Source organism: Excalfactoria chinensis, chromosome 28 (assembly GCF_039878825.1).
Source record: "Excalfactoria chinensis isolate bCotChi1 chromosome 28, bCotChi1.hap2, whole genome shotgun sequence".
Taxonomy (NCBI): domain Eukaryota; kingdom Metazoa; phylum Chordata; class Aves; order Galliformes; family Phasianidae; genus Excalfactoria; species Excalfactoria chinensis.
This window is the reverse complement of record NC_092852.1, coordinates 1,402,471-1,426,997: the sequence shown is the minus strand read 5'-3', so window position 1 is coordinate 1,426,997 and position 24,527 is coordinate 1,402,471. Positions and strand designations below refer to the sequence as shown.

At 48.4% G+C, this 24,527-nt stretch overlaps 4 protein-coding genes across 8 annotated transcripts in view; 2 read left to right on the top strand and 2 right to left on the bottom strand.

The window, feature by feature from the left end:
• The first annotated feature begins 1,066 nt into the window (after positions 1–1,066).
• On the top strand, positions 1,067–13,068 carry ATF1 (activating transcription factor 1). 2 transcript variants are annotated; one of them, XM_072358138.1, is made up of 8 exons: positions 1,067–3,180; positions 3,423–3,536; positions 5,303–5,431; positions 7,171–7,271; positions 8,274–8,404; positions 8,999–9,178; positions 9,271–9,430; positions 10,202–13,068. In XM_072358138.1, exons 1-8 carry the CDS (start codon positions 3,148–3,150, stop codon positions 10,344–10,346), a joined length of 993 nt encoding a protein of 330 aa, XP_072214239.1. In that variant the 5' UTR covers positions 1,067–3,147; the 3' UTR covers positions 10,347–13,068. The 2 variants fall into 2 exon arrangements, with proteins under 2 accessions (XP_072214239.1, XP_072214238.1); XM_072358137.1 differs by lacking the exon at positions 1,067–3,180 and adding an exon at positions 3,633–3,709 and having other exon boundaries at positions 3,430–3,536.
• On the bottom strand, positions 11,729–17,891 carry TMPRSS12 (transmembrane serine protease 12). Its single transcript, XM_072358140.1, has 5 exons — positions 17,322–17,891; positions 16,708–16,906; positions 15,832–16,103; positions 15,105–15,247; positions 11,729–14,405 (listed from the first exon to the last, which is right to left on the bottom strand). The coding sequence occupies exons 1-5, from the start codon at positions 17,422–17,424 to the stop codon at positions 14,166–14,168; spliced, it is 957 nt and encodes a 318-aa protein (XP_072214241.1). The 5' UTR covers positions 17,425–17,891; the 3' UTR covers positions 11,729–14,165.
• Positions 17,892–18,064: 173 nt separating this feature from the next.
• TMT1A (thiol methyltransferase 1A) lies at positions 18,065–20,715 on the bottom strand. Its single transcript, XM_072358139.1, has 2 exons — positions 19,212–20,715; positions 18,065–18,418 (listed from the first exon to the last, which is right to left on the bottom strand). The coding sequence occupies exons 1-2, from the start codon at positions 19,713–19,715 to the stop codon at positions 18,182–18,184; spliced, it is 741 nt and encodes a 246-aa protein (XP_072214240.1). The 5' UTR covers positions 19,716–20,715; the 3' UTR covers positions 18,065–18,181.
• Positions 20,716–21,633: 918 nt separating this feature from the next.
• SCN8A (sodium voltage-gated channel alpha subunit 8) overlaps positions 21,634–24,527 on the top strand; it is a 50,257-nt gene continuing 47,363 nt past the window's right edge. For 2 of the 4 annotated variants that reach the window (XM_072358133.1, XM_072358132.1), the window contains exon 1: positions 23,379–23,681. The gene's annotated coding sequence lies outside the window, so the exon portion shown is untranslated. Of the gene's footprint in view, positions 21,744–22,575; positions 23,343–23,378; positions 23,682–24,527 lie in introns of those variants that run through there. The other 2 variants (XM_072358134.1, XM_072358135.1) reach the window with 2 other exon arrangements.

Sequence of the window (24,527 nt, the reverse complement as noted above, 5' to 3'; positions counted from 1 at the left end):
GGCCCGGTGAGGCGCTCCCGCCGCCCCTGGGCCTAGGCCAGGCCGCGCCGCTCCCCTCAGCGCCGGCCGTGGGGTGCGGCCTAGGCCCGCTCCAGGCGCTGGGCCCTATGGGCCCGAGCTGCTGAGCGGCCTCTTCCCGTGTGTCTCCGTCGAAACGGGGCCGGGGTTGGCGTTCCCGTATCGCTGATAGAGGGAGCGGTGCGCTGAGGCCGTGCGCGTATTTCCACCCGCTTTGTGTCCCGCAGACATCGGGCCGCTTCCAGGTGGCCGTATGGTGTCGTTTCGTAACGATCACGGTGACGTTTTCCCTCATAAATACTGAGGTTCCCACAGGGCCGTCTTTCCCCCCCCCACACCCGTTCGTAAGGCTGCGGGGTTTTGTTTCCCGAGCTCAGAGCGCTGCTGAGCTTCATTGCACTGAGTAAAGCAGAAAAGGGGGTTGAGTGGAAGGAAACACGCGTGGAAAGTACAGCCGGAGTTGTGAGGGGCGCTCGGTGCGGTGGCAGAACGCATCCAAGGCTGTGAGCTGAGCGGGCACTGAGTCAGGGCTCCTCGCTGCCTTCCTGACTGCTTTCCTGGTAAAAGAATTGCAGCTCTGTCCATCTTCAGGGTGAAAAAAACACTTTCCCGAAGCGTCTTTGTTGTAGGATATAGTAGAAAGTGTTTTATCAACAGCGTTTCCTTGTGGAAATGGTGCATTCTGAGGCATTAAGGAATCCAGAATTTCAGTGGATTTTCACCAAACGGTTGGGATTATTTTCTGTGATTGTACCCGCCTGTATCTGATGATTAACGCTTTGCAGTTGAAAAGAAAAATTCAGTCTCCGCTATTCTTTGAATTCGGACTTTGAAAGAGTCTTTAAAGAATGGCTCCCGATTACAACATTTCGATACCAAAGTATCATTCAGGCCTTCCACCTGTTGGGTTTAAGAAGGTGAACCACAACGTGGGTTCTTCCTTTGCTGATCCCCCGCTGCAGCTCGCAGTGCTTTGCCTTATACACAGCTTTTGTATTCCTCGGTTTAACCCTTTGTCCCCCAGTTGTGCTTTGGGGCTCCACCTGAGGCAACGGATCCCAACTGGCATCTGGAGTGGAATTGGAAGCGGTGGCGGTCGGTTCTTAGAACTTTTCAAACAAATACATGCTTCCATGTGCAGCCATTGCAGCATCCTTTCTTGTAAGTTAAAGTAATCGTGAGGCACAGCTGCACAGAGGTGTGAAAAGCATCATTCTTGCCAATCTAGTGATTAAAAAATGGTTTTCATGCAGAGTGCTGCAAGTTCAGATCCCCTCATGGTGGAACAGTGAAAAAACAACCCTCCTTTACCCCAAACTACACAACTGCTTCTGATAAATGTATGTTCTGCTGTTGCTGGAGGTAGCTGTAGCTGCGCTCTGAAGGCTGCAGCCCTCCTATCTCCTATCTTTGGTACTTCTGAGCTGAGCGCTTCAGGCTGAGGTTTTTCACTGGAACTCGGTTTCTGAGAGCTGAGAGATGGCAATCAGCATTCCAGGTGTTCACCAGAGAACCTGCCAGTGCCAAGTTCCTGGTTTTCCAGGTGCGTGGATTGTTGTGGCAGGGCAGAGGCACGTCAGGCAGCGTGCAAAGCCAAACAGTGCAAGGTACCATCCCATGGAGGCTATAAATACAAGAGTAACCTTCACCATATTAAATTCGTCTGCCAAATTTCTTTTTGTTTTACCAAAATTGATGGATGTCAGCTGAACCTTTGTTGCAGTGAACTTGAGAAAATGCCTTTGTAATGGGAAATATTTTGTTTTCTTTATTCCTGTAAGTACAACTTCACACCTCTCAGAGGAAGATCAGCAAAGGGTTTCTGCCCTCGCTCCCCAGTTTGTTTATTTTGAGTGGTTTTCTATCAGTTTCATTGTTTCCTGCAGTCAGTTTTGCTGTTGCTTTGAGTTTTCATGGGACAGCCAAGCAGAGGCAACCAGTAAAAGAGTGGGGGAAGCGGGGAATGTGGTTTAGCACTACAGAAATGAATGGGTTATTTCTACAGCGCTGGAAATTTATGTGAGTTTTTTTGCTGTTGACTGGATTTCAGTTTGACAGTGCCCTGTTTACTGGTGACATTTGGCACGTATCTCCCTTTGCCCAGGTGCAAAATGCAGATTTTCCTTGGTAAAACAAGAGGAGGGGGTTTACGAAGCTGCGATGGCTGCAGTTCGTTCTGCTCTCTGTAGCTTTGAGATGTTTGAATGCTTTCACTTCTCTGTTTTATCTCCTTAAAACAAAGCTGGACAGCCCTCGAGATGCTGAAGCGAGCTCCGCATGGCAGCAATGGGAGAAGGGAGCCTATAGGGCTGCTTGGGTGCAGCTCAAGCACTGCTCCCATGGACCCACCATGAAATTCAGCCTTCCTCGTGCTGCTGCAGCTGAAGCAATGGGTGGATTGCTGTGTGTCACAGCAGTGAGCGCTGTGGGAGGCTGGGTTGTGTGTTTGTTTGTCCCTCACTGCGAAGGACACAACTTCACGTAGCACCAAACCATTGCTCTCTCCTCACTAATCCCTCCGTAAAGCACAGGTTTGAGTGACTTCCTTAGGAGTTCTGCCCTGGGACTCCTCATTGCGTGAACAAACTCTGCTCCTGGTGCGTGCTGACTTTTTACCCTCTGAGTAAAACGTCAGGCTGAGAGAGCTGCGGTTTATCTCAGTAGGGAAAAATCAATGACTCACATTTCCACAGAAAGAAATGTAATTTCCAGTCTCATAGCAACTGTCCTCTCAACAGTTTGAAACCTTCTGTGACAAAATGTTTTAACGCTCACCGATCATCTCTTACTGCTCCCGGCTGGTCCACCCACTCACCCCACCTCACAGCATGCATTTTTACACCGCCGTATCCCCCAGCCTTGGGAGGGCTTTGCTGTCAAGTCGCGTTGAACGGTTAAATATAAAATCCTGGAGATGAGAGAAGCGTTGCTTCGTTCGTTATACGGAGACCAATTTCTTCTTGCAGGGTTTCCAACTCAGCTGTGTGTTCTTTGAACTCCTGCTTTGTGTTTCTGTACCTTCAGCTGCTGGAAGATGGATTTGGCTGCGAGCTTGGAGAAACGTCGGGGACATGATTTTATTTAAAAGCTGCTTTTTGTTTAGGTTTTCTTCTTCCGTCTCGTGATCTGATGGTGCATTTTCACCGAAACTCTGGGATATTGGTAAATGGATTTAACAGCAGAGCTCAGCACTGGGCCTGAGCAATCAGAACTCAGCAGTGTTGGGGTCATTGCAGATGCTGCTTTGTGCTGCTCTGAGGCCTGGGGAGGCAGCGTGCTAATTGAACTGATTAAAAAGGTGCAAGTGAGGCTAAAAGAACCACGCACCGAGACGTTCTGAAACCTTGCTCGGGCTCCCACCTCCTTTTGTTGTTAACCCATTTAACTTGTTCCTTCTCTTGTAGCTGATTATGGAAGAGGTGCACAAGAGCAGCAGCAGCTCCGTGCCGCCCTCCCAGCCCTCAGCTGCGCAAGGTACAGCACTGCAGGCAGCTCAGCTCTCTCATATTGCTCAACAGGTAAAGCCTGGGCCAAACCTCGGCAAACGTTTGAGGTAGATAAGAGCCATGGTATTTTCACACGTGCTACAAACTGTATTAATTCTTGAATTTTAGAAACACTTGGAGAAGGAAAAAACGAGAGAAGGTTGAGAGAAATAGACGTATTGATGGACAGCACAATTAATAAAAGGGTGTGTATTCACAAGACCAAAATTAATGTCGTGTGAGCAAGGTGGGCAGGTGCAGCCCAGCAGTTGGGTTGGGTGGGATGTGCTCTGACATGGCCAGCAGCCTGACTTGCAGGAGCTGCTCGGTAACGAATCGAGGGCCTGACTTTCATGTTCTTTTCAGAAGAAGCATTTGCAGCTCCTTTTGTAGCAATGGCAGTTCTGGGTGCTCAGCACCATGGAAACACTTGGATTTTAGCCCAGCATGAATATATTTAATGTGATAAAGCGTATGGAGTTGGAAATTTGACATAGTTTCCTGGAGGTAACATCACATTCAAAGCTCTAACCTGACTTCCTCGTGATTCAAATGTCTGCATCTGAAGCACCTTTCTCTAGGTAAAGTCTGCTCCTGCTGCCCTGCAGCACTCTTGTGAACCAATGTTTTGCAGCTTGTCCTCTGTGTACTCTATGGAAGCGTTCTAAATTTGATGCAAAACCTGGATAACTGCATGAGTCAAAGACAGCAGAGCACCAGCAGGCGTCCTGCTGTTGGTTTGCATCGGGCTGATCTTTGGATCTGGTTTTACATAAGGTTGCCAGTGCAATTTGACACTGCAATGCGCTACAGGTAGTATTAAATGCCAGGTTATCAGTGTGAGTCTTAACGATTCCTTCAGCTTGTCACACGTTGCAGATTTAATTAATACAACTAGTGGAGAAGTGAGGAAACTTGTGCATCTACTGTGTGTAACTTGATGAATTTCGGGTGCAAAGGCTCATGCAAAAATCCACTGCAGACCCAATAGGATGTAATTTATTTTACAGTGTTTTATACGGGAGCAGCAGCAGTAATTAAGTTTTGCCAGTTAAGCCTAGATTTCAGCTACAACATTAATTGAAATTGATAGTTGCAAAACATTAAGGAGCAAAATATTTTAAGAGATGCCATAGTTTTTACTCGGAAAAATCTGCTCTTTGCTCTGCTTGTTCCCTACCTGCCTTCTTTACTCTCATGGCTGATACCTTTCATACCACCCTTCTGCCTTGCCCTTTCCAAGCAGATCAGTTCGCTTCTGTGCTCTACTCCTGTGAGTTCTTACCTTGGAAGTCTTTGCACAACAGCTTCATAACATTGCTTAAACAAAGGCAAAAAGCAGCACTCAGATTTCTGCTTATCTGAGGTGTTTTTCAGATGGAGTCTAACCTTTAAAAAAGATGGAGTGCTGTAAATGTGGGCCTTTAACTGGGAACACTGGTGGCGAAATATGAAGCACTTGAGCTCTGCTCTCCTCAGCATTGTGGTTCTGAGGAATTCTGCTCCGTTGTCCTTCCTTTAGGCCGACCTGTATTTAAGTTGCAACACTTTAATCATTTGCCCATAGTGCGTACTTGATTTCCTCCCTCACCTGAGGCAAATAAGTAGCAGTTTCTGCCTTTTCACGTGCAGATATATACCTGAAAAATGCACTTCTTTAAAGGCTGACTTCTGGGACTTAACTGGGCTTCAAAGAAGCTTCTGCTGATGCATGTTCTCCTCTAGCTTTCCTTCATGTGTTCATGTGTTCTGGCTGCTGCACAAGCTGTGCTTTGTTCATGATCTCTGATTTGTTGCAGATGTCTCTGCGAGGTCCTGCTCCTCTGACAGTTGTTCAGCTTCCTGGAGAGCAAGTCCAGGTCCAGGGTGTGATTCAGACAGCACAGTCCTCTTCTGTAATCCACTCACCCCAGGTGCAAACAGTGCAGGTAACCACAGAGTGTCTGTTGAATAACCAAGAATCCTGTTCTACACGCACAAGAAGACTTGTAAAGGCTTGTCTGATGCAGCTTAGTCTGCTAAGTGCTGCCCTTCTGTGAGAGTGAGTGCAGTGAAAGGGTGATGGGAATGCATTGTTTTTGCTGAATATTCAAGGTAGAAGTTGTTTGTAGTGCTGAAATTGTCACTGAAATTGAACTATTTGATCTTACCTCCCTTTATAAAAAAAGAAAAGCAGACAAAACCAAACCACAGCTTTCTAGCTGATGCTCTTAGCAGACATGCAACCAGCCTGCTCAGTAACTCAGCAAGGAGAGCACTGAATTTCCCAGTGAAGAAAATGGAAAGGGAAGACCTGAGTGATGGTGAGGGAGTTGTTGGCTGCTCACCACGTGTGCTATGACTCCATTTCTGTGGTACCCAACTGCTCTGCTTGCTTACTCACTCGCCATGTGATTTTTGCACAAGCCACTTCAGAGAGGTGCCCTGGGGAGCAACAGCTGAGTCTGTTACAGCTCCATTCAGTTCTGGGCTGCAGAGCCCTCCGGGCAGCGTGGCACTGAAATTACACTGTGAAATGACTGCAGCAATCCACCCAAGAGCTGCACTGAAACACTCCTTGGTTACTCATCCTTTTAGCTGTGCTTATCTATTCATATGACATTCAACTGATAAACCATGAAAAGAAAGCCACTGACACTTCTTCAGCTACCATCGATGCTGTAACTGATAATGGAAAAGAAAACACATTTCACCTTGCTGAAAACAGCTCAGCACCTGATTTACTGGGTTGTCTTGAGCTTCTTTTCTGTTATAGTCTGACTGCAGGGTCCCCACTGAAGGTACCCTTATGTTTTTGGGTAATTTATGAGCATCGTGGCCTTGTTGCTGAGAGGGGAAAAAGTCATACATGAGCAATGTGGATTTTGTTGTTGTTTTTTTTTTCCAGTGTTGGTAGTAGGTTGTGCTTTTTATCTCCGAGGCAGCAGCAGCAGTTAAATGAGAGAAGCTTTTCTCAGAGCTGTGCGCATTCTTGTTGTTTTTTTTTTTTGCTGGCACACAGATAAGTACAAATACATGTTTTGTTAGCTTCTGTTTAATAAATTGCTTCAAGGAAAGGAATAACACTTGGCAGCTGGCTGAGAGCACAGTGGGACAAGGCTGGAGATAATACTTTGCATATTTACTCCCTGATATGCTTCTGCCTTAAACATCAGTCACTTGGTTCTCAGCTTCTGGCCACCAAAACATGCTGCTTGCCTGTCTGCAGAAAACATTTACTTCAAGTGTTTGTACATAAATGGTGTTCCTGTTTCTGTTCCTCGGCCTCCTCAGGCAAATTCATCTGTGGGAGCAGCGTGCATCTGCAGACCACATCAGCTTTTTAGGTAGTTGGGCTTCTAAGAGTTTTATTAGTATTTCTTCAGTTTGTTTTTAGAAGTTCTGGTCGGATTAACCCCGCAGTCATAGAACAGTTGGCTTCAGGTGGTGGTTTGTCAGTTTATGGTGGGAGAATCTCTCAGGTTTTCTTTTTATAGGGAGTTAATAGGTTTACATCCTTTGTTTTTACAGCGATGTAAAATTAGACAGCACTGAGTCTAGAAATCTACCATTTTTTCTTTCTCTGTGTTATCAGCTGCATTTATGTCATACAAGACTAACATGTGTAATCTGTTCTGCACTTCTGCTGAGTAGCACACAGGGTAACCACATGGGATGTGTTTTTTAGGTGTCTTCTTTATCTGAGAGTGAGGATTCTCAGGACTCATCAGACAGCATAGGCTCTACTCAGAAAGCTCGGGGGATCTTAGCACGTCGTCCATCGTATCGGTAAGTGCTGCACACACTTTATTTTGTGCTGTTACTTGAACCCAAAAAGCAGTTTCTTCTGACAGCTTGCTCTGTTCCATCGACCCCTGCGTTGTTTTCCTCCTCTTGAAACACGTGTTGGATCCGCTCATGCACTGCTCAAGTTGAGGATGCCAGAGAGCTGTCCTTTACTGCAGGGAAACTTTGACTTAATGGACTGGAGGTTGACTTGGAGGTGATGCGACCCAGGGAAAATTGTCAGCTCTGATTTCACTCCATGATGTCATAAATGCAGAGAGCAAGTGAGCAGTCTCACCGTATGCTGACAGAGCCAAAGGTCTTACTCTAAACTTTTCTGAAGTAACTTTCTGGTTACTTTTCCTTTCTTGTTTATTCAGACGTTAGACAGAGCAAACTGGTTCTAACTGCATATCCAAGGTTTGTTCTTGGGAGAACAGGATCACGTTGTAGCTCAAACAAATCCCTTCCTAGGCCAGCTCTAAACCCCTGGAAAAATGTTTGTGGTGGAAACTGTGATGCAGGTTATACTGAAATGAAATGATGCAGCTGCAGTACAAGACAGACTTCAGTACGAAGTGTTTCTGGCACACTGCAGGTTACTGAAATCTACTCTGAGTGGTGCAGGTTCACACTGCAGGTTTACCAGTCCGAGGATTTCAGGCTTTTAGAGGATAATTACTGAAAATGTGGGATTTGCGCTGACCTGCACGTACAGATCTTTTATAAATGAGTAGCTGTCTTGAATTGCTCTTAAATCATGAAATGATTCAGATAATTAAATAAGAAACCTAGAATGTAAAATTTACGGAGATGTAATTACAGAAAGCGTTGGACACAGTCGCCTCATGCAGAATTCTGGTAATCCTCAAACTCTTTCCTATCAAAAAATTAGTGTTCATTTCTGCAATACAAAATAGGGATAGCAGTTGGCAACTGTTACTGCAGTAATTTGTGATCTTTGAATGTTGATACAGCTGATAAACCCTTCTTTTTTTTTAATAGAAAAATTTTGAAAGATCTCTCTTCTGAAGATACACGGGATAGAAAAGGAGATGAGGAAAGTCCTGGGGTCTCTACTGTTACGTCCATGTCTGTTCCCACTCCCATCTACCAGACAAGCACTGGACAGTATAGTATGTTGTACAAAATGTGTGCCTGCCTGCACAGATTTCTGCTAAAGTTACAGTGAAATACAGTTCTGTTTCTTATGCATTGAGACTAAGATGAAATTCAGAAGGTTTGGTTATTTAATAGTTAATAACATTAGCACAGTTTAGTATCTGAAAGTAGACTGGTGCCTAAAGGCTCCAGATAAACTCTTTGTGATCTTAATCTTTGCACATTCAGACAAGGTGTTCCAAGGATGTTTTTATGAAGCACGCAACAGTCTGTTAGATTTTGTCCGAAAGGTGTGATCAGGTACCACTGTATATCTGAGAGCTGCACCAAGAGGCTCCCTGTGGGACACAGGCGAATGCCTGGAGGACCTCTTGTCCTCTGCGTTCATATGGTGCCCTTGGTGTTCATATTGCTGTTTCTCACCTTTTTTTTTTACCATTGGTCCTAGGGATGGGTTCATTAAAAGCCTTTTGAAATCAGCAATGCTTTTCAGCAGTGGGTTGAGGTACAGATTTGCCAATTGGAAGAGATGTACATTGAGCAGCTTTATCTGTGTTTTATAATGTACAGTTACAGATATTTTTCTTGCGTGTCCCTTTCTCTTTAAGTTGCCATTGCTGCAAATGGCTTGCAGCTGGCCAGTGCTGGTGCTGACGGAGTGCAAGGCCTGCAGACGTTAACCATGACGAATGCTGGCGGGACTCAGCCTGGGACAACAATCCTGCAGTATGCACAGACATCAGATGGCCAGCAGATACTCGTACCCAGCAACCAGGTGGTAGTGCAGAGTGAGTATGGGATTGGTTACAAGTGCTGATCAGTAACACAGGTGTGTTTTGCTAATGCTGTTTTGACACGTTGTGCTGTGTGACCACCACAGCTGCATCAGGAGACATGCAGACGTACCAGATCCGCACCACGCCGACCACCACGTCCCTCCCTCAGACAGTGGTCATGACATCTCCTGTCACCCTGACATCACAGTCCAGTAAGACAGACGACCCGCAGCTGAAACGAGAGATAAGGCTGATGAAGAACAGGTATGTGAGTGCACTCAGGCTGCCTCGGTTGGTTCACTTAACATGCGGAGATCACAGAATGTCAGGCATTGAGAGGGACCTCTAAAGATCATCCAGTCCAGAATCACCCAGATCAGGTCACACAGGAATGTGTCCAGGTGGGTTCTGAATGTCTCCAGAGAAGGAAACCCCACGGCCTCCCTGGGCAGCCCATTCAGTGCTCTGTTACTCTCCCCACGAAGGAGTTTTTTCTCATGTTTTTGTGGAACCTCCTGTGTTCCAGCTCTCACCCACTGCCCCTTGTCTTATCATTGGATGTCACTGAGAAGAGCCTGGCTCCATCCTCTTGACCCCTTTTATGTATTTATAAACATTATTGAAGTCAACCCTCAGTCTCCAAGCTAAAAAGGCCCAGTTCCTTCAGCCTTTCCTCATCAGGGGTGATGAGACTTCAGAGGACAAGGATCAGTCCTGTAGGCTAACACTGCTTGATTGTGCCATCAGTGTGATGTGCTGCAAACAGTGACCAAAAACTGGGCATTTTGATCAAGCTGGGTGCCACGTGCTCTGTCCCACACCATCTAAAGAAAACAGTTTGTTTTTTTCCCTGCAGATCGATATGTGTTACCAGGTATTGCTCAGCGTCATGCTTTCCACCTGCGGTGGTGCAGCTTTCCATTCGTGTTGTTTGCGATTTCAGTTCTCCCCTCACGTTGGTCACTATTGTAACAGTGATACAAAAACAAGAGATAAATCTCAGATACATAACAACAACTTCTGTCTGTATTGCAGAGAAGCTGCTCGAGAGTGCCGTAGGAAGAAGAAGGAATACGTGAAATGTCTGGAGAACCGAGTTGCAGTCCTGGAAAACCAGAATAAAACTCTAATTGAAGAGCTAAAAACTTTGAAAGATCTTTACTGTCATAAAAGTGTGTAAGAAAAGAAGGTGAAACTTTGGTGGACTGTGGAAATTTTGGAGGAGAATTTTTCTTTCTTTCTTTTTTTTTTTTATACTGAATTTTTTAACTAGATGAAAAGGTCAAAAGTGAAACTTTTCTACCTAGATTTCACAACCTAAAGACTGTAATAGCTTTTATTTACAACGTGTTGGTGACAGAGTACAAAAATAAAGAGACGAGAAAACCTCACCGCAATTCCTGCTGGCACAACTGGAAACTTTATATACAGTCAAGATTGCATCTACAACAAAAGGACATTGGCGTTTTACCAGGCAGGTGATTAGAAGTTTTTACCTCTTGTAACGGGGACAATTATTTGGTTTCAATTAAAACGTGGATGGAATGGAATCCTTGCCATAGTTAACATTGTTAGTAACATTTATAACCAGTGTATGCTTTGATTTCTTAACTCTTTCAATCCTTGCTCTTCCTTTCAGTTATCTGTATGTAAATATTTTAATTTGAGCCTGTAAGTTGTTATTTACAGGTGCAGGTGATAAGAAGCTAATCCTGTGCTTGAGGCCTAAATTATGTTTCCTCTTTTTCAGCTGACAGTTTTACAGGTTTTTTTTTCCTTTTGTTTCGTTTTGTTTTGTTTTTCCTTCAGTGTTTGCTGTGTTTATCAGATTAGGAAAGGATCTGCAGAAAGCAGCGAGAGGAACAGCCCTGAAAATGCCTGGGGTGCATGGAGTGGTGTTGGCTTCAGAAAGCTCAACACATCCAGTTATGTTAAAGCACAGCTTGCTAGAATGAGGGACGGTGCACAGAAGTTTCTGGAGGGTGATTTCATAATGGTTTGGTTTTAGTTTCTGGGCCTGATAGACATCTATAATGGAACAAGAAACGGTGTGCTGATTATCTGTACAATGAAATATGCACTGCTTATTCTGTCTGGAGATTCTACTGTGCTTTGGGATGTAAACCAAACAGAAGTACGATGAAGCAGAGGACAGAAGAATATACCAAAGGGTTTCATGAGGTTCTGTGGTTTGTATGCTGAAAGTAGTGCAAAACTTCTGGACTAATTTTGTAAAGTAGGCAATATTTTGCAAAGTAACGGTATCTTTGTAAGCAAATACTCTATTGAAAACAGGTAGATGGTCGGTATATTTTGTAGCTGAATTGTGATCTTTACAAGTTCCAAAATTAAGTTTATATACGTATTTTGACAGTTTATATATTTCATTTTAGTAAACAAATGGAATATTTTGTGAACCAGATTTTCAAGCGTATATTTTTATGGATAGCACAAAGTCCAAATGAGATCCTCTTTGGTGTAGGAGATATTTGAATTAGTTTTATATGTCTGTAGGCAGCTTACAGAAGAAATGGATCCTGGGGGGGGGGGGGGGTGGGGGGGCTTCTTTTTTCCCTACAGTTGATAATATCTGCACGTTTGATCTGATTGCTCTCAGATTCTGGCTGGTATCACTTTGATTTGTTTCAGGCAGACGTTGTTTTTGATGTGACCAGGGGTGTTAAAATCCATATGGGCACAGTGCTGGGGTAGCACTGGGAGTCCTCCTTACCCCCCCCAGAGCTCCCTCCAACCTCAGCTGTTCTGCCGTTCTGTGACACAGACAAATGTGTGCTCAGTGCTTCTTGCGTGGTAAAGAAATACACTATTCTCCATAGTTAGGATCGAATCCTGCTTCCAGATCTGTCGGTTGGGAATCGCACTATGGGCTACGCTGTGCAAAAGGTGTTAGAGCTACTTGTGTGTGTGTGTGTGTGTGTTGTGCTGGCTCGGACCTGAATGAAGTCAGGAGATGTGCTCACTCCCCAGATTTGTGCTGCTTTTCCGTGTTTTTATTTTTACTCATTTTGAACTCATGGCTTTCTGAGCAAGCAGAGCTCTTTGAGTGCTGTGAGGCAGACACTGCGCTCCACAGTCCCACTGTTAGCAGGCTATATAAACGTTTTTATTCCAGGCTATTCTTGAATAGAACACGTCCATCATCCACAACACATTTCCTTTAGGCCAGACTGGAGCGTACACTCGTGTTCTCAGTCGTGTCGAACACAAAAAGAATGCTTTTGTTGCACATCAGCCATAACCAGCAATGCTGAGAAAGCCATTAGATGAGTGAAGTGCTCCTGGGGGGGTGCTCAGCACCTCCAGAATTGGACTCTGCCATCAATGTGTGTGTGTGCGCTTCAGAGGGACTGATCTGCAGTGCTGGGACTGATGTGACAGCTCCTCTGTGCAGCATCCTCATATCCTCATCCTCACTGCGTGCTGTCGTTCCTTTACCTTCTTTTGTAATACAGAATCATCATCATAAAAGAAGTTATCACGTGTTAAGACTGTACAAAAATTAAACCAACATGGTGGCCAATTCTTTATTTCAGCAAGTGGAGCAAATACGGAGCGATGCTTTAGGACCTTTAGACAGTCCTTTATCCTTTGGAAAGAGCAGCTGAATTTCTCATCACGGAGGTATTTACCAGTAACACGGGTTTGTGCTTTAAGTAACCGCTCATCACAAAGTACTGATTTCTGGATTGACTTTGTAACATCCGACAGGAAGAGAAACAAAACCTGTATCCTGAGAGTGAGAGGTGTAGTAGCAAATACTGCTCTGCTTGTTTTGTTCCAAACCAACATACGTGCTTTATATGAACTGTAAATATCTGTCAAAACAATTAGATGGTTGCAGATTTTGACCTTGGTAAATAAAGTCACCAAAAGATAACTCTTAAAACTCTGATGTTCCTTATTTCTCATCCGACTGGCTTTTAATTAACCCACGACTGCAGCAGCTCTGAATGGTCTGTACTGCGGCTAGAAGGCTGTGTGATGATGGAGCAGCACCATCTCTTCCCACCTGTATCCTGCCATGCAGTCATCAGTGCAAAACACCTTTGGCCTTTCTGCAGGTATTTGTTTCCATTCAGGTCTCTCAGAGCTGAAACCATCGTGTGTTCTGCTGCCATTCACCCAGCAGAGGGAGCGTCTGTGCCATCCACAGAGCCGTGCTGGTATTCCATAATCCCTAAGTAAGTTTCTGACAGCTGGGAAAGCACACAAGTAGGGTAGGGAAAAGCATTTCCAGCTGGTGCAGTTCCTGTACTCATTTTCATTATTAGGGTCGAGGTCGTTACCTTTTCTTCTCCTTTCAGTATGGAGATCAAAGGCAGAAAAGATGGTAGTGAAATGCACACGTTTGGGAGCACTGCTCCATGTTTTTGATGTTAGATTTCACGCTTTTAGGGTTGCTCTCATCAACCCAAAGCTCTCACATTTACCGTCCCCATGCAGGTCTATGGGGAGAAGCTTTACACGAGAGAAAGCCACCAATTTATCTCAAGGAAATCATGTTTTGTTGTGAGGATGCCAAGATTTTACAGCTCAGTGTATTGCAGCATTCCTTGAAGTGAGGGTAGAACATGCTGCATAAGGGGGTGAAATATCAAACCTTCTGACAAGCAGACAATTGTTATTCACATTATTATCAGTGTTGTCATTGTGACATACACTAATGAGTTTTAATGTGATGAATTCACGTAACTGCTTCATACCTTGCAAAGGATGGGAGGTTAGCACAGTCTGAAGCCTCACACCCTTACAAAACACCGATGGACGTGTACATTGACTGTTGTTACCTCGATGGATGTGTACATTAACTATTGTTACCTTGCTTTAGTTCCTACACTTACAAGAAAGGACACGACTCCAGGCTTTTTAAAGCGTTCTTTACACATGCAGATTGGATGGACACAATTATGTACTATTGCTTCAAGATCTGTAGTGGAACAGGAGCTGAATGGACCGGCCGAGCTGTGCTGATGTTGCCTTAAGAAGTGTGCAGGAGCACCATCCCTACGGCACTCAGGGTAAGGGCGGTGCAGGCAGAAGCTGTGACTGAGCTGCTGAGCAGAAGCTGGGATTTGATCCACCCTCTGTATGGAGCCAATCGGATGTAGATCCCAGGGAAATTGGGGTGGCCGCAGCCAAGCCCAAAGCTGGTGATCCCCACCACGTAGTATTTGTTGGCCGTGGGGTAGTGGCACGCCAAAGGCCCTCCACTGTCTCCCTATAGATAAACAATAACGTACATTAGCGACTATATTCCCCTCCAGGAAATGATTTAGATGCACCAGGAATTAATCCACATATTTGAACGAGTTACGTGGAGCTGCGTAGGGTCAGAAACAGGCTCTGACTTTGCATCCTGAGTATCATTGTTCTTTGTGTGCAGGAGATGCATTCTGACAACGAACGTCTGCAAGAACCAGGAAACAGAGACGAAAACACAAGCCTGAATCTGTGCCAAATCACTTGCTTAGAGAAAAAGAGCTGAGGGAAGCAGGAAGTCTATCAGACTAATGACACACTTATGAATGCATTGTTTTTTAATTACAAATGGCTCCGCATCGCAGCTGATGCCTCAATTTTAGCACAGGGCTCCTGACCTGAGAGCTGTTGCTTCTGGGGGAGAGATACTGAGAGCTCAGCATTTCTATTCAGCTCTTGCTGCTGAGCACCTGGTTGTGTGTGTGCACCCTCACACCACCTCTGTGTCCCTCCTGTTAGCTCAGCCTCTCCTACAGCCGAGCTCTTTCTGAGATGTGGGGTCTTGGATGCCACCCCCTCACCTCCCTTTCTATTTGTGATGCTCCCTTTCCAGTCGGATCTGTTTTCATTGTAGCATTTGTGCTGTTTTCATTAACGATGCTATGGACAGTGGTCGCTGGGCTGCCCTCCATGGTTTCTATGGGGGGAGGTTTTTTACCTGGCAGGAATCAACTCCTCCTGATGGAGAGCCAGCACAGATCATGTTGGCGTTGATCAGACCTCCGTATGCATCAGAGCCATTACAGACACGGGAAGGAATGATTTCCACTTCTGCCTCTTGCAGCACAGATGAAGTTTTGCCTTTAGTGGAAGATAGAAAAGTCAGGCACTGCTGCTGTATGTAGCGGCTCTTGCTGTGCTGTCCTGTTTTGTTAGCTTAAAGGTACCCATGTGCGTGCTCAGATGTGTGTTAGCACAGAGGTCTGCCTTCCCATGGCACAGTGTGGCTCGTTGGAAATGCCACAGGTGCTGCTCTAACGATGACACACAGTCCTCAGCTGTCCTCCAAGCTCCAGCTGGGGCTGCATCACCTGCACTTGTTGTGGTTAAAGGGAATTTGAGGCAGAGCTGCCACTCTTGAAACCTCTGATCTGAGGGCACTCTGTGAGAGCTGATGTTTCTCGAGATAAAAGCTCTTTTGGAAGAGCTTTTAAGTGGACCATGACCCCGAAAGCTCCATTTGTTCCTTTATTTGCATTACCCTCAGCAGGAAAGCCACGTGCCGCTGCCTTTAGTTACACCTGGGCAGCCTCAATCTGCTTTCAATGGGAAAAAAGCCCTGAGAGCTGATCCTCAGCTGGATGAAATGGGGTGAGAGCACAACCTGAGCGACCTCCAGGGACCAAAAGCACCGGAGCTGATGGGGTCAATCAACAAACATTCACCTTTTTCTGCTAGGCGTCCCCAGCCGCTGATAAAGCACTTTGTTCTGTTGTCAGCGTACAGCTGAGGGTGTGCAGGAGGTAAGCAGATGGGTTGGATGTAATCGCTGTATCGCACGGCAGAACGCAGCTGAAACAAAGCAATGTCGTTTTCAAACGTCTGTCTGTTGAATTCGGGGTGCACGGAGATGTGGGAGATGCTTCTTTTTGCTGTGTGTTTGCTGTGTTTCCAAAGGTGATCTGTGCCCAGCACTGCTCTCCAATAATACGGGTCCCTAAAGGAGAACTCAGTCAGCATGAGTTTGCAAAAAAACTTCTGTGCAGATTTTGCAACCGCGCTGTTGGGATGGCCGAAATGCAGCATGGGTTTGGGTTAAACCCAAAAAAAAACCCTAAAAAAACCTAAAAAAGCCTAAAAAAGCCCCTTCTGGAAAGGTTTGTGGCCACATTGGTGAAGAAAAGGAGTTGTGTCTAATTTGTTGCTTGTTGGGCAGGAAAAAGGAATGGGAATGGAACAAGGGGTGGGGAATGGAGCACTAAGGAGTTGTTGCATTTCTCAGCTGAGTATTGCAACATTTTCTTTTTGCTCTGCTTGTTTAGAAAGGCCAATTAAGCCTTTGCTTTGCTTATTTAGAAAGGTCTATTGGAAAACAAAGCAAAAAAGGAAGCCCGCAGCCTAACAGAAACATCAGCTGGGCCCAAAAGAACTGATCCGAATCCCACCCACGGGGCTGCGGATGGGTCCTACATCAGCACAGCTCTGCCCACCCCGCGTCCCGTTCATCTGCTCTTCATTTAAAGGCACCCAAAGCGATGATGTGCAAAATCCACCACCCCTTCCCCATGCACAGCAAAGCGGCTGTTGGCACTGATACCCACATCCGTCCCGTCGCGCAGTGGCCGGCGGTGAGCACCGAGTTCTCACTGACCAAAGCTCCGCCGCACACGTGGGCGAATTCCACCCCCACCAGGTGCACCTGGAGGCTGACGGCCCACGGCCACGATCCCAAAGGGGCATCATCACCGCCCACAATCCTGGATCCTGAGATGCCATCCATGAGCGGCCGCCGTCCGCACTCTGCAGAACAGAACGCAGTCGGTTGTGGGGCTGAAATGCAGCCCTTGGTGCATTGGCTGCAGTGTTTGCAGGCGGCGCTCGGTGGTGTTTGTTTCCATCTGCTGTGTTACTTGCTGTGTTTTATTTTAGTGTTTGCAGTTGGAGCGCTGATTCTGGAGAGAAAAATGTGGGTGTTTCATTCTGCATGAAGCGCGTTGTACCCGGTTGCAGGCGCATTTCTTGCATTCGGGTTCACTGCACATCAGTGGGGGTGTCCCAGCCTCTGCAGCTTTGTGAGTTCATCAGGTTTGGGGACAGACAAAGTTTTAACCTGCAGTTTTGTGTGGAAGCTGCACAGCAACAGGCCCAGCTCCCTCCTCCCCCCCCCCCCACTGCTCCCCAAACCGCCCATCGGCCACCTCCATCCCATCAATACCAACAAGGACCTCCAAGGACAACCATGGGGCCACCCCAGAGGGAACAGTGCTGGCCAGGACCCACAACAGCAGCACGGAGGCGCTGGGCAGCTGGGGCCGCATCCTCCTTCAGAGGCACAAAATGGCAGCAGGGGCCACCAACGGCCACCAACGGCCACCAATGGGGCTGAGCTACCGGCCCATAGGGCACCTGAAAGAAACCCCTGAGCATGTAATGTTAAATACAAGGCTGTTAATGCTCTGCTGGCTGTGTTAGAACTGAGGGCCACACAAGGGCAGCCAGCCAGCCAAGCAGAGAGAGTGGCGATGGGTGTTGCCCTCCCTGCGTTCGTCCTCTGCAAATAAATAACTCTCTGTTGAGCAAAGATTGTGTGTCAGAGGTTCTGCGTCGGTTTGATAAGGCTGGAGAGCAAACAAAGTGCAGGGAGAGGGATGTGAATGCCAGGGGTGCTCTCAGCACGGGACTGGGACCTCAGTGGGGAGCAGGGAGCACTTCCAGGTGCAATATCATGTCTTTGTTTTGTCTGTCAAGCTTTGCTGTTCAGCTTTTTTTGGCTGTTGAGGGGGTCCCACTTTGCCTGTGTTGTTGGTAGGTGAGTGGTTGGACCGAATACCTTAAAGGTCTTTTCCAACCTTAATGGTTCTATATGGTTCTAATGGCTCATGAGCTGCTTCAAAGCCTTGACTGCACGCCCAGCAGAACACTTTGAGCTTAAAAACCTTCACAGAACTGACCCTCCTCCTTTCATTTCACATTTATTAAGGTCCTCAACCACGCTGCCTGCATTCATTGGTCAGGATTAGTTGATGCTGTTTGTGCCCAGGAGTCGTGGAGGTGAACGGCACGGAGCACCCCACATCACTTCACAGCGTACCCAATGATGTGGGGCTTAATGGGAGCCCAGTACAGCGGCATGATGCAGTGCTGCAGTTTCAGCTCCGAGAAGTTGGCCTTTTCCAGATCCTTCCATGTCTCCCTGGTCAGGCAGCAACCATCAAACATGAGTTTCCAGGTTGGGTAGAAAACCTGCTGCCAGAACAGCTTCCAGCTGGAAGGGTTGGCAGCCACGTGCTCCAAGAAATAGAAAACGCCTCCCTGGGGGTTGAACACAGCTCAGAGCCACAGGAACACACACTGCCCTCCCCACACACACTGCTCAGTGCCCACCACCCCCAGCTCCCTCGTCCCGCTGCATTCTCCCTCCCTTCTCTTTGCTTTCCTGATGCTGATTGGGATGAAAACCAGCATAGACTCAAAGTGCATATTTCAGAAGCTGAAGGATGCCCCTATTCGGTCCCTCCTTCCTTGCAGCAATAGTTTGTTGCCATTTTTGTTTGCACTACGGTTGCTAATGTGCTGTTTAGTTTCAATGCAGACTGAGAGCAACGTGTGTTAAGCCCCAGTAAAACTCATTGGATTTTCGCAGCCCAGGGTATTGGCTTGGAAACAGCATTTTAATGGCTGCATTCCTATTGCAAAACGAAACAGAACAGCAACAACAAAACAAACCACAAAAATCAAAACATTAACCCCAGTTTTCCCTATTTTGGGTTATTTTTTGACGTCGTGTTTCCATTGCTTTGCACCATCCAGCACCACAGAGTGCCTCTAACTCTTTATCTTACAAACCAGGCCTGGGTTGTAGCCTCAAAAACAAATACTTCCTTTTTTATTTTTTCTTCCTTTCTTTTTCCCCCTTTCCCCTTTGCTTCCCTTTTCCCCTCCTGTTTCCCTTTTCCCCCTTTCCCCTCTGCTTCCCATTTCCCTTCTGCTTCCCTTTTCCCCTCCTGCTTCCCCTTTTCCCCCTTCTTTTTCCCCTCCTTGTGCACTGCCCCTGGCAATGGCTACTTACAGCAATGACCTAAAACTTCTCCCCCCAAGCACTCACCGGTCTGAGCACCCGCTGCACTTCCTTCAGTGTTTTGCTCGCACTCTGCACTGAGCAGAGAACCCAAGTGCCAACAACAGCATCCATGGAGCCACTGGGCACCTGGTGCAGATCCTCCCCAGCTGCCGTGAGGAAGCGCTCATAATGGATGTGCTGATTCTTGCTCATGCTCCTGGAAAGGCCCTGCTGGAAGTTGGGGTTCGCATCACTGCAGGTGACTTTGCAGCCTGGAGGGTAGAACTGGAAGTTGGTACCGCAGCCGGTGCCGATCTCCAGCAGTTTCAGCTCTCCTGACGGTCCGGTGAAATCGGGCAGATTTCGGAATAATTCCTGCTTATGCTTCTTGACATTGTTGTTGCAGATCTCAAACACCGTCTCCATGAAGTAAGGGAAAAAGATCTTCCTGCAGAACGGCTTCCACAAACCCAGGAAGGACAACAGGTAGATGGGCATGGCCAGCAGCGCCAGGCAGGCACGGAAGAAGAGGAGAGTGAGCTCCATCATGGGTAGGGAGTCCAGATGGAGCAAAACAGGTTCTGCTGCAAGTTCAGGTTCTGAACCTGCAGGTTCAGGCACAGCTGCACTGAAGCTTTCCCAACTCGCTGCCCCGTGGGCCCAGCAGCTGAATTTCAAGTCCTTTCACATGCAAGGAAGGGAAAAACAAAACTGCGTAACCAAAGTTACAGCTGCACCCCGACTCCAGCAATGAGAGGAGCTGCCAGTAATGTTAAATAACCCCGGTCACTTGAGCAGCCCAACCTCCTGCTTCGCTGCTGGCAAAGCGTCAATCGGTGCCCAGATGCGGAGGCTGCAGTTTCAGGTTACAGCCCCTATCTCTCAAAGCAGAACAGCGCTGTGTTTGTGAGCAGAAGGAAGTTGTCCTGTTGTAGACGTTTAATTGGGGGGGGAGGGGGGGTGTTGATGAATATTGCAGCTGAAGCACATTTGTTTGTCAAGTTGTTTTCTGCCCTGTTGCAGATGGGATCAACCCATCCGCTGCCTGAGCTGGGCTCTCACAACAGCAGCTTCCAGTATTTGGGCACCAAGAGTTCTTCATTGCACAAATAGGGGCTCCTTTGCAAGGGAATGGTTTTGCTTTTTTTGTTAACCCTCGATGGGAGTCGTGGACCAGAGAGGAAACAACTTATTAAGTCATTAATCAATGTGCAAAGTATGCAGCTGGGCTTTATTGACTTTTATTGACTTTATCAGCTCCAGACAACAAGTAATAATCTATTTGATACTAATTGCAATCAGCAGCGTGGATCAGCTGCTGGCTTTTAATTGCTCTGGTTCAGGTGACCCTACTGTAGGGAAAGGTCCCGAATTCCATCCGTTCCATTGCAAACCACGAGAGAAAACTTTGTATGGGGACAGAGCCCTGCTGTCCCATGAGCTCCCTCCTCCCTCTAGTGGCGATAAAGCAAAACCCAAACCCAGCACACAGCACTGTGGTCATCAGGATGCTCCATGAATAACCTGTTGTTACGCCTTCATGGTCTGAGCAATGGTAAGTCCTTTAGATGCATGTGCTCTGTCGGCTGATGGAGTCAGCCAACATTAAGAAATCGTGACCTCTCTGCACTTGCTTGCATGTATTCCCCGTTCCCTTTCTTCCTTCTCTCCCTTCTTATCTCCTTAAGGTGCAGAATCCTCCTTTACTTAAGATGTTTTCTCTCCTCTTTCCTGCTTGTGCAGCAGCTCTGAGAGCTCTACCCAGAAAACCAACCCCACAACAGGAGAGCATTACTGGTGTTCTGAACGAGCTGTGGATGCTCCATCAGGTTTCCATGCTTTGTTCTGCAACTCCTTTCCTAGAAGCCACACGTGCAAGGCTTGTATTTGCTTTGGGCTCTGTCATCTCTATGGCTGCATCCCATTGGGTTTTCACTGAAGGAGGTGGCTGTTATGGGGTGACTATGAGTTTATTGGTCCTGCAGATTGTCTTAGGTTGCTGAACAGGACTCGGTTCTGCTCGTAGGCTTTGTGGTTGCAGACTGGTGCAACCTGAGCCAGGATATACAGGAGGACTTTCTTACAGATGGAGTCCCATAAGGCCAAGTGTGGGGTGGGATGAGGAGCTGGAGATGGGCACTGAGCACCATCTGTACGGAGCTGTGCATGCAGTGAGCGTGCATGGAGCTACAGGTGCAATGAGTGTGCAATGAGTGTGCACTGAGCTGTGCGTGCAGCAGGTGTGCACGGAGCCCTGGAGCCTTTTCCTGGTGCCAGATTCCCCCTGAACCGGATGTGTCTGTCTGTCTGTCTGGACGCACTCCACAATCTGCCTTAAAGCGACAGAGCTGCGGGCTTACAAAACCTCCCTGTAATGGGCGGGGAAAGCAAAACCGCAATCTCTTTGGCTGTGCGCACGGAACAACCTGCTTAAACGACAGTCACCCCAGCTACTAAAGCCTGTTCGGTTTGCTTGCACTGCTCCACGTGGTGGCACAGCCGCACCGAATGCTTTGCAGGGGTATCCTTGTGACACATCCCCGTGCACAGCTTAGGACCCGAGCGTGCATTTCAGAGGTCAGTGCACAAAAAGGGAAGGGAGAAGTGAGGCTGCAGTGATGAAATAAAGAGGATCTTTATCAAGCACGCATCGTTGTGCACCAAGCAGCCACGTGGCAACTGCTCATATTGGCAGTTAGTTATCCTGGTGGTGGTGTCTGAGTTTGGGTGGTTTTGCTCTCTCTGGACCCTGTTGTTTGCTTTAGTGGTCTGATGCAACACCGTTCCTGGGGTTGTTAATGGTTACCTGCTTTTCAAGGCAGCAGTTAGTTGGGCAATACTTCTGAACTCTGCATGTCCCCTTTCAGCCTGGTTTGGCCCGATGCTCCAGGCAGAGCTGATGGTCAATCAGAGCTGGGCAGACCTGGATGGGAAGAGCCAGCAGAAGGGTGAGCAGAACACTGCCCAGAAAGCATCACAGTGCAGGGGTTGGGCTGAACCTCCTGCCCTGGGCTCAGGGTGGGCAGGAAGAGGCTTTGCTGGGAGCCCCCGTGTCAGTCAGGAGCTTCTTTGATTGCTTTTGTGATCACTGATCACCCTGTGAGGGCACTGCCCTATATATGCCTTAGAGTGGTGTCCTTGAGGACGTCTCACGCAGGGTATAATGACACCCCCGGGGCTCCAGAATGTCCTTGAAGAAAGTATTTCTGGTGGCCCCACGTGTCCATTGGGGGCACTGATCCCATCTCCACGTCTGGGAGATGCTCTCTTGTTTCGGAGCCATTTGTTATCAGCAAATTGTTTTATTTCCACTTATTTTGCATCCTTTTGCTGTTTCAGTGGAGGCTCCATCATCTCTCCAGGTTAGCTAACAGAGATTGGGAAGAATAAATGGCATTATAGGTGCCCAGTTCTGCACAGCCCTCTCAGCAGGTTTTGTGCCTCCAAATTCATCTGCCTTCCAACAGTTTGACTGAACAAAGCTATTTCTGCCCCTTCTGAGCTCTCTTCACATCCCAACTCCGTGCGGTGAGACGCAGCGCTGCCCATAGCTGCAATCCCTTCGTAACCCAAACAACTCCAGCACTTGGAGCCAAGCTTCCATTCATTGCACCTCAGAGCAGCTGATGGCTGAGCCCAGGGCTGAGGTCACGGAGCGGTTCTTGACACATTAGTGATGGGCACGGCTGCTTGAGGTGCTCCAGATTCACCTTATCAAGAACATGAGAAGGTCTTGGTTGGTTGGTTGGATGGATGGCCTAAAGTTTTCCTCTTCCTCTCGTTGCCTTTCAGCCATGGAACCAAAGTTCATCCTGTGTTGGGAGGGACCCCCATGGGCGCTGAACCCAACGCTGCTCTTTGCTGGTGGACTTTCTGCACTTCTCTCCGAGTAGTTCAGCACGGAAGGCGGGTCAGCTCGAAGCAGAACATCGGGCTGAACAAAGCCCAGCTGCATCAAGAACCGGCGGCCGCGTTCCATTCATCCCCAGCGGCTCTCGGGGCCGGTTGGATCTCTCGCACATTTTAAGGTTATTTTCCACCGGAACAGCGACGACGCGGAGCGATTCCGACAGTCCCAACGCGGGGAGCGATGCCGAGCGCCGTTCCTTGGCCGAAAGGGAGGCCGGGTTCCAAACTCCGCGCACCAACCGCGCTCTTCCAGCACCGCACCCCGCGGTAAGCACCTCCCGGTCCCCCCCCGGAGCCTCCTCCCTGCAGCGCGGAGCCTGGAAGAGGAGGAGGAAGAGGAGAAGGAGGCGGAGGTTGGGGGGGGGGAGGAAGGAAGGAAGGGAGGAAGGAAGGAAGGAAGCTCGGAAGCTGCCGGGCGGACTCCGGGATTTTTGCCACGCTCCCTCCGCGGCCGTCGCCGCTGCAAAGGGCCGAACGCGGCAGCGTGGGGTGGGGGGGTGGGGGGGCAGCGCATCAAGATGGCGACAACCGCAGTTCCTCCTGCAGCTCCCCCACCTCCGCAGTCCAGCAACGCCTTGCGGGAGACGTGCTAGCGCGGCGGCCGCAGTAAGTGACAGCCCGGGGCCGGAGGGGGATGGCTGGGGGGAGGGGGGGGTGGCTTACGGCGAGCATCGCCTGTATTTTATGTTATTTTTTATTTTATTGTATTTTTTTTGTTAGTGATTATGATCTTGTACCTCTCGGTGCCCCCACCGCCAGCGCGCTCTTTACCTGCCATCCCCCCCCCCCCCCAACACACGCACGCTTGTTGGGTGGGGGCTTTGCCGCAGAGCGATTTTCCAGCTGCTCCCCCCCGCTTGTGTGTGGGGCGATCCCTCAGGAGGGAAGTGCGGGGGTCGCTCCCTCCCCGTCCCGCTCCCTCCATCTCCCCCTGTTCGCGTGGGGGGAAGTACTCGAGGGGTGGGGGGTTCCCCGCTGCAGCCGTCGCTGTGCCCCCGCGGGTGCCCGTTGGCAGCGGGGGGGACTGCGGGGTGCCCCGATCCCTGCCGTGCCTACCCAGCACTGCGCCCAGAGCTCTCCCCTACCCCATAGGACAGCCGCTGCCCCGTCCTCTCCCAGCTCTGCCCTATGGGGAGGGGGCACTGCCACTCCCCTCCCCCCCCCCAGACTCAGTCCGGGCCTTTGGGAGAGGGCAGCCTCATCCCGGAGCGGTGGGAACCCCCTTATGGCTTCCCTCCTCCATCCCTTGGTTTGGGGCCCTTCACCCAGGCCCCAAATTCTGGGCCGTGCTCTTTGTCTGCATTGTGGGAAGGGAGAGACTGAGGATAATTGGAGTTGTTCTCAGGATCCCTTCCCCCTCAGCCCTCGCTGCAGAGCTGAACATCCCTCCTCCACCCTCCCTGTTCTCTTGTTCAGCATCCCGAGGCTCCCACTGCCAGGAGAGGGGGAGAA

Coding starts and splice junctions, on each gene's coding strand:
- TMPRSS12 (XM_072358140.1), bottom strand. CDS start 17,424: ATGCGGCCCCAGCTGCCCAGCGCCTCCGTGCTGCTGTTGTGGGTCCTG. Junction 16,104..16,707: donor CACTGCGCGACGGGACGGAT/GTGGGTATCAGT, acceptor GTTCTCCTTTAG/GGACCCGTATTATTGGAGAG. Junction 14,406..15,104: donor GAGGAGTTGATTCCTGCCAG/GTAAAAAACCTC, acceptor GTTTATCTATAG/GGAGACAGTGGAGGGCCTTT.
- TMT1A (XM_072358139.1), bottom strand. CDS start 19,715: ATGATGGAGCTCACTCTCCTCTTCTTCCGTGCCTGCCTGGCGCTGCTG. Junction 18,419..19,211: donor TGCAGCGGGTGCTCAGACCG/GTGAGTGCTTGG, acceptor TTCAACCCCCAG/GGAGGCGTTTTCTATTTCTT.
- ATF1 (XM_072358138.1), top strand. CDS start 3,148: ATGGTGCATTTTCACCGAAACTCTGGGATATTG. Junction 3,537..5,302: donor TCTCTCATATTGCTCAACAG/GTAAAGCCTGGG, acceptor GATTTGTTGCAG/ATGTCTCTGCGAGGTCCTGC. Junction 7,272..8,273: donor GCACGTCGTCCATCGTATCG/GTAAGTGCTGCA, acceptor TTTTTTTAATAG/AAAAATTTTGAAAGATCTCT.